Raw genomic sequence first — 8,332 nt, 5'->3', positions numbered from 1 at the left:
CTCTCTGAAAGTCTGACTTTTCAGTGCATGAATGAATGGACCCCCAGCCCTCGTGTAGAATTAAACAAACCGCAGGACACAGACGTCCACACAGACTCCTGGGAGGCTTTGATTCCTCAGCAAATAGCATATCCATAATCCTCTACATTTTATGCTCTCTTGATGCAATATTCATATAAACACTGTTACCTGCGGCGGCTCAGAGATCTGAGCGAAGACCTTCTTCCTCTTGCCCACATTTCTGGAATGCATTTATTCAGCTGGGTTCCTGCTTCGCTGCCTCGGGCTACAGAGGACATGCTTGTCACGAGATTTCAGAAACATATCCGTGTCCCCCTGTGTATACATCTTAAAAAGGTATACTCCCCTCTAACAGAATTATAATGTTTTAATGGTGGTCAGCCAGACAGTTTGATAAATGCTGGCAAGTACATGTAGGCTGAAGTTGACGGGGATGGATACACTCAGAGTGTGGGAGGGTGAAAGGTGGCATTGTGGTTGTGATTAACATGACAGCGCGGCCTTTTTTAGCCTCCACGCTCTACTGACTTAAACATGTTAATCTAAGTCATGTTACACATACATGTCATTAGGCCTTATATCCAAGGTCACTAATCATGTTAAACTTGAAGGAGCTCTTCCTTCCCATGTATTGGCATTAGCTATGAATACGATTATCAATCGAATTGTAACCTATGTTCTTGTTGATTTAATAGTCAGTTTTTTTTGGGGGGGGGGGGACAAAAACAGTTGCAAGGTTACTCAGATTTTCTTTATTTGTCATTTAAATTATGATGTTAAACTTTATACAAATCACAATTCCAGCGGGAATTCTAGTTCACTTAGAGCCATCATTCACTTGCTGTCTTAACTGAGCTTTTTTCTTCTTCCTACACTTGGATCTGTAACGTGTGCTGTGGACACTTTGATATTTCAGAGCTCAAAATGGAATCAAATGGGGCTTATGAGGCTTTTCAGCCCAAATGGACCTCGTGTTTACACACTTGTCCATCAGCGGAGCCGCGTGCAGCCTCAGGTATCCAGAGAGATGGCGAGATGTCCCCAAGACCAGCGGGACCGGGTCTGAAGCTGGTAAGTGCCCTGTGTTTAGAGAGGTTTGTCCAGATCGGAGATAACGTGCAGTATCAAAAGCCTTTTATCTCACTGCGGAGTCCGACTCTTTCTGATCAGTCAGCTTCGAGCTGCATGCTTAAAATACATAACAAATCGGTGCTCTAAATCATGGGCAAAGCATTTTTTCTGCTTTTACTTTAGATGTTATAATTTTTATTGATTCTTATAAAAACAGCTGTCAAGTGTAGTACACGTACAAAATCCCGCAAGTATTTAAGAATCGTATTGCATTAATTAAAACTGCATTTCACTGCTAGCAGGGGAATGTTATGACCTTCATTAGTATTGTTTTGCTGTTTCCATAATTTCATTCAGTATTATTCAGTGAAACCACAGGAAATCAGTTCCATATATCTAGAGCTGAATGACAAGGAAGCGGCGAAGTGAACTACTGTAAAAGTCAGCAGACACATCGGTAAAGTAACATATTTAGTATTTTGTGGTAAATCAGTTTGATCACTTTAATAATGACAACCTATATTTCGGCCTAACATTGTTTCTCTGGTATGTTGCATTATCATAAAGGTTGTTGATCGAATAATACTTCTGTTTAAATTAATAGTCGCTGACGTTAAAGTCGTAGTTCGTCCTTTTAAATTAGGCTAATATTATTTAGATAGCCTCCAAAATGCAAAATGGATCGAGTTAGCTCTTTATGAGATTCTTATAAAAGCTGCTGAACGGCCATGACGTTACATTGTGTGATGAATGGCGAAGCATTTTCAACGAAATGCTTTTTAGCTGAATGTTTAAAAAACAAAGACGGCGAAAACAATACAACTATATTGCGCTGAGTAGACAATTAAATACATTATCGCAATACATTTGTGTATTTTGTTCATAATTATCATGTTTAAGGATTGTGTTTGCGTATGAATTTGTGCGAAATAGGATGCTATCCAAATTAGTTTGACCTTGGCAGTCTTTTGAACTGATTGCATGCTCTGTAATTGCATTAGTCTTTTTTCCATTTTTTTCATGAGCCTTTTTTAATGGGCAGAAAATAAAACTGAATTTGGTAATTTGTGTCATGTAAGCAGCTCGATGTGTCCCTTTTGGTTTAGCGAGAAGGACGGATCTAATTAATATGTTAATTGGAAGTAAAAGACAAATCGAAGCCGATTAGGAAAATAATTATATTTACATATGTGATCACTGAATGAAGTATGTAGAACGATTTAGTAAGTTAAAAGGAATAAAGTCGGTCTAACAAATAATAATACAAATTAAATATTAGGCCTACTCGTTATGCCCGAATGTTAAAAATGAAATAGAAATAAACTAAAGTAAAACGAAATGGACATGAAAAATAAAATAAAAAGAAACATGACAGCATTACCGTCATGGAAAAGTATTCGGTCAGTTCTTCCTGCAAAACGGTGTCCGTGTCCGTGTCTCCTGTCCTGCTTGATTTGGTGTTGCGGCCCATAACAATATATGAAATAAGAATTAAATGGTTAATTGGAGGGACAGAAACCACACGTGATTGAATTGTTGGCGGATTATATCAGACTGCTGGATGCTGCAATACACACACACACACACACACACACACACACACACACACACACACACACACACACACACACACACACATACACACACACAGAGCCTCTCTCTCTCTCTCTCTCTCTCTCTCTCTCTCTTTCTCTCTCTCACACACACACACACACACACACACACACGCACACACACACACACACACACACACACACACACACACGGATGCACACACACACGGACACACACACTCCAGCCCCGGTTTCACGGGTCTTTGTTTCTGATCTGTTAAATCCCACCCACTTGACATGGACACAGGAGAGAAAAAAACCGTCCCACTCCGGCGCCCACACTACCAGCGGCCAGTCGCTATTGTCTATACTGCCGGCTGGACTCGTAAGATGGAGACAGAGAGTTGTTTGCCTTTCTCTTCGCAGACCAGCAGGAGGACGCCAGATAACTCACCGAGACTGGAGCACAGCGGCTCCGGCTCCTTTCTCCCCTGCGATGAGCTGCAGAAGCCCTCGCATCTTCCTCCTCCTCTCCCTCACCGTCTCAGCCTGCGCGGGGACCTGTACGCCGCCGCCATGGGGAGGTTTGGTGACGCTGCGTCGGACTTTACGCACGGCGCGGCCCCGGCGAACCCGCCCGCCTCACCAGCCAAACACAGCAAGTTCTTGGAGAGTATACACCAGGATCCGAAGGGCTCAGCGATTAACGGCAAGCCGGCGTTTTATGACAACAACTCGGAAGGTGAGTAAGAGAGACGTTATGTGTTAGAAAAAGAAACAAAGCAACTAACTGACTTATAAGTAGGAGCAACAGCAATATCTTGAATTGTTTTTGTTTGTTTCTCTGAACTATCTTTGAATGCATTATAGCACAATTGCTTGACAATACAATGGTTTTTGATAAGTGATATTCTTTGGAGAAAAAAAATCGGAAGTGCGGAAGGAAATACCTCCATTAGCATTCTTTCCCCAATTTTCCTGTTTTCTAATTAATTATTGTAAAGAATATAGGGGTGAAAATAATGAATGAATGGAGATATCGAACACGACAATAATCTTTATCCTTGTTAAATTTATTAAGAAATGAAAATACATAAATACGCTGGATCCGTTTTTTCAGTAAGCAGTTTTTTTTTGCAGTTTGCAGGTTTGTGATTTCAACTAATAATTATACAAAAGTATTGCTTGATTTCTATTGGCTATTCAAATAGAAACATGGTCGTGAAAAATGTCAACAAGTTGTCTTTCACTTGATGTAAAGTGAAAAAGGTTAAAGGTCAGCCTGGCAGCAAGTTGGGTGTGTCATTATGCTCCAGTCAGTTATCAGGTATCAGGTATAGGCCAACATTCAGCCTAATATTTCTGTATTCTAGTCCGTGCACTTTTAGAATTGCTTCTTATTCTCTTCATGTGCACGTTTTGTAAAACACATCCGAATTGACCTTGAATTTGTGCTCAAAAGCTGTCAGACATAATAGCCTGTAGATGTCCATATTGGGAAGAAAAGTAATGCCTGTATATGTTAAACCGAAGCCTGAAGAAATGATGTGGTCTCCCACTTTATTTATTGGTGTTGATGATTCTGCAAAGCAACAGAGAATAAGAGCGCTGATAAGGTCTCTGTGTCCAGAATAATATACAACAGATTGATTCATGTTGCTGCCAAAGACAAATAGACTCTTTTTTTTCACAATTAGTTATGATAACGATATCAGCTGTCTTGTTTGAAAGTGAACCTGGATTACTTTGATTTAAAATTGGATTTAAATTAGAAAAGGCCTGTATGGTTTCTCCCGTTCTCTGTCACGGACACACACACACACACGCGCGTGTGTGTGTGTGTGTACCCATACTCTTCATTTGTGTGTTTGGGTTCGTCCAGCTTCAAAGGCAGACACGTCTTCCTGTTTTGTCTACAGTAGGATGAAAGTTTATTGATGGTGGGGCAGGCCAACACATTTAAAACCCTTCAACCACCTTAACACTTTTAAGTTTTAATTTAGTTTGCAATGTTGTTGTTTGCAATCAATTTGCACCATAATACAGAATTGTGGCTCAATTTGATTAATGGGTGAGTTTATTATTTTTTAGAAATATTAGCATGTTTAAAATATTTAGTGCTTGAATATTTTTATTAAGACCTTTCATACTATATGTCAATAGCATATATGCCACAATATATCCCAGACAAAATATATACGAGCACATTACATTTCTTACCTGATTCAAACATGATTGATGTAGAAATATGCTGCACACTTAAATACAATTTTTTCCCCCCATCAAATTTAATGAAATACTCCCTCACTATTTAAATCCTTTTGTGGACTCAGCAGCATACACTCAGTTCCAACCTTAATTATTTGTTAGAGGCTGAGATAGCTTTATTTTCTCCATTTGTATCATTCATCTGCTATAATAATAGAGCAGATGAATTTAAAACCTATAAATATTATATTTCCTTTAAAGAAACCAGACGAAATATGTTTTAAAAGACTGAAGTACCGATTTGTGCAAATTAAAAACCTGGAAAAGAAGTAGCTTCAATTTCTACCACGACTTCAGCATATTAGAATTGATCCCCAAACTCACAGCATGCATTCCGACTCATACATTTTGAATGTATCCTTTATTTGCCTTTTCCTGTATTCCACATGGATCTCCACTTACACTGCAGGCAGAGCGGATGTGGGTGCTTGACGGGGTAAAAGCTACACAATATCTGCCGGCCCCAGTTTGATATCTTAACAGAGAATAGTTTCAGCGGTGTGGATCTAATGGACACAAGGAAATTAATGCTGCAATGAAAAGTGCTCTCTGTTGGGCCCCATATTGAATTAGGAGAAAAGCAAAGTAACGTCTCGGTTGCCCTAGTGAGTGCCTACAGTTAGATGCGAAGTGATTTTGTTTTGGCGCTCAGGGTCAAACATAATGAACATGGACAACAACATCAAAACACTGCGGGAGGGAACAGCCCTTTGCATGGTCTGTTAACAGGAAAGGGAATAATGCTTTCAGATTCCACCTCATGCTGAATGTTGAGGGCGGAATGTATTCAATCATGTGCTTTATCACATCTATATATTTGTCATACAATTCAGTGCTTTATCCTAGTTTTCTTACTCTTAATGTTAATATTGTGACATGGACATTGCAATAAGTTACCCATATATAATTGATATGCTTGTTTGGAAAGTGAACCTAAACATTTATTTTATGATGTGAATGTATTTATTATCCAAATGTGACAGAGCAAATGGTGTTTTCTACTTACTGCCTTGTGGGTATAATTCAAATCAACTCACTGAGAGTTATGGGTTGTCTGAGCTAATCACATTAAATCACAGTTTGGCTAAATTAGTGTTGTGTGTTTTCTCAGCGTCACAGTTCAGCCTCTTATGATAGTTTGAGTTTGGGAATTAAATTGAGAAGCATAAAAAAGAGCAAGAGATAAATTTGATTTGATAACAGTGTGTAGAATTATACAGTGCTCGTCTTTAATATTTAACTTCTTCACTTGCAGTGAAGAATGGAGTTCAGATGTTTGCACTGGTGCCTCACATGCAAAGAGATTTGATTTCCAGCACTGCCTTTTCTGTTCAAAAGTTATGCGTTTCTCGTCCTCATTAGTAAGTTATAGGAATAAATATTTATCGTTGTTACTCTAGAAGCCCGCTGGTTTGCTTGTGATGTTTCTCACGATCGCACACCGTTTTTCTGCAACCTCACGAAACCCTAAACAAGATATATGTAAATTGTATTTAACCTTTATCAAACCACAATCATTGTCATTAAAATGTTTGGTCCTGACCAAGATAGGCATCAACAGCCATCTAGACAAAGTGAAACTGATTTCACAAAGTATTTGACTGAGTATCACATTTAATTTAATGCTAGAATCTTAATCAGAAAATGATAACTGCAAAATCTGAATTAAAAACAGCACCCTAAAAAATATATGTTACCGTAAAGACAACCTAACAGCAAGCTAACACCATGAAACAATTAAAACATTTTGTTTATTTTTTATTATATAAAACCGTCTACCTTTTTGTTTGCCTTTGTGTCTCAGTCAGAGAGAAAGGCGGCCCTAAGAACATGGGCTATCCCGGCATTGGCACAGACTGTTGTGGCAAGCTAAAGGAGCCAGGCGCCGGTATGCAGCAGGAGTCCATCGCCGACTCCATCGACTTATCGGGCAAGAACAAAAAACGGCGCAATCGTACCACCTTCAGCACCTTTCAGCTAGAGGAGCTGGAGAAAGTGTTTCAGAAGACGCACTACCCTGACGTGTACGCCCGGGAGCAGCTGGCCCTAAGGACCGAGCTCACTGAGGCTCGGGTTCAGGTGTGTGTTCAGGCAACTGACTCGTGTATTACGCCTTTTTGTTTTATAACTATAAGCAGAAGAGAGTTTATGACCTGAACAATACCTGTTGTCTTCTGAAATGTTCCTGACACACAATATTTTTTTGTATTTGAAAGGTTTGGTTCCAGAATCGTAGAGCCAAGTGGAGGAAACGGGAACGCTATGGAAAGATCCAGGAAGTCCGCAACCACTTTGCAGCTACATATGATATTTCTCTTCTCCCTCGCCATGATGCGTACCAGGTAGGCCGCCGCAGATCTCACATGACATACATGTTTTATACTGTGGAAATGATTGATCCTGCTGTGACACAAGGGCCGTTACAGGAGAACATTCCTGCCTACGGCAATATGACTTTACAATAAGTCACCACTTGCTCATCCTCTGTGGATTAATTATCACTGTACACATGTATGCTTATTACACTTCACACACTTCACATTTGCATTTTGCACTCTCTATTGTTTACATTTAATTTGCTAAATTAATGAATACACTCTGCAGCTGTACATATATTTCATTCCAGTTATTTGTATTTTATTTGTGTATATTTATATTAATAAAATATCTATCTATCTATCTATCTATCTATCTATCTATCTATCTATCTATCTAATTTGTTTAGTTTTTCATGCTCAATCCGACTTTTGCAGACATTGTCACTTGATTTGGTGTTCATGGCGTAGTATGAACTGTTTCCATGTTCATTCCAGTAAATTCATAATGTGTCATATCCTAAATCTCTCCCCGTCAGATGCAGGGCAACCTGTGGCACGGGGCAGCTTCAGGAGGAGGCGGTGGTTCCGGCGCTGGCTGTGTCCTCGGAGCGGACTCCATCCCTTCGTCCTGCATGAGCCCATACCCTCACCCCCACAGCAATCTGCAGGGCTTCATGGGCATGCCTGCATCCCCCGGCCATCCGCATCACCACCACCCGTCTCACCATCCAGCCATCAACGGCCTCTATTCACTCCACAGCTTTCCAGGAGCCCTCGGGCCCCCTTCCATTGAGGGACCCGAGACTGACTACAAGCCGACGGGCCTTGTGGCGCTGCGTATGAAAGCCAAAGAGCCAGGCAGCATCCTCTCCTGGCCTACATGACCACAACAGTGCCAGAAACCCATTATGCACTGACTGAGCCAAAGCATATTACATTCCTGAACCATAAGCAGTCCCCGATGTACACACCCACCTCAGCATATTCCTCAAATAATTCCTCCTGACATTTATGTAAACTTGGAGACTTTTCACAACTCAGAAGAATCTTGGAATATGAATGTCATGAACATTGAGGGCAACTTGACCCTCCAGCACGAAA

The 8,332-nt window shown here is 40.3% G+C and overlaps 1 protein-coding gene across 1 annotated transcript; it reads left to right on the top strand.

Moving 5' to 3' along the window:
• Positions 1 to 945: 945 nt before the first annotated feature.
• On the top strand, positions 946 to 8,115 carry alx3 (ALX homeobox 3; the record flags this gene model as incomplete). The annotated part of the gene is made up of 5 exons (XM_079225932.1): positions 946 to 1,092; positions 3,072 to 3,387; positions 6,718 to 6,992; positions 7,130 to 7,255; positions 7,768 to 8,115. The coding sequence occupies 5 exons, from the start codon at positions 946 to 948 to the stop codon at positions 8,113 to 8,115; spliced, it is 1,212 nt and encodes a 403-aa protein (XP_079082058.1).
• Between the last annotated feature and the right edge of the window lie 217 nt (positions 8,116 to 8,332).

The sequence above is a fragment of the Taurulus bubalis genome (genome assembly GCF_910589615.1).
Source record: "Taurulus bubalis genome assembly, chromosome: 11".
In the NCBI taxonomy this organism is placed as follows: Eukaryota; Metazoa; Chordata; class Actinopteri; order Perciformes; family Cottidae; genus Taurulus; species Taurulus bubalis.
Note: the sequence above shows the minus strand (reverse complement) of the source record. Positions and strands in the feature narration are given on the sequence as shown.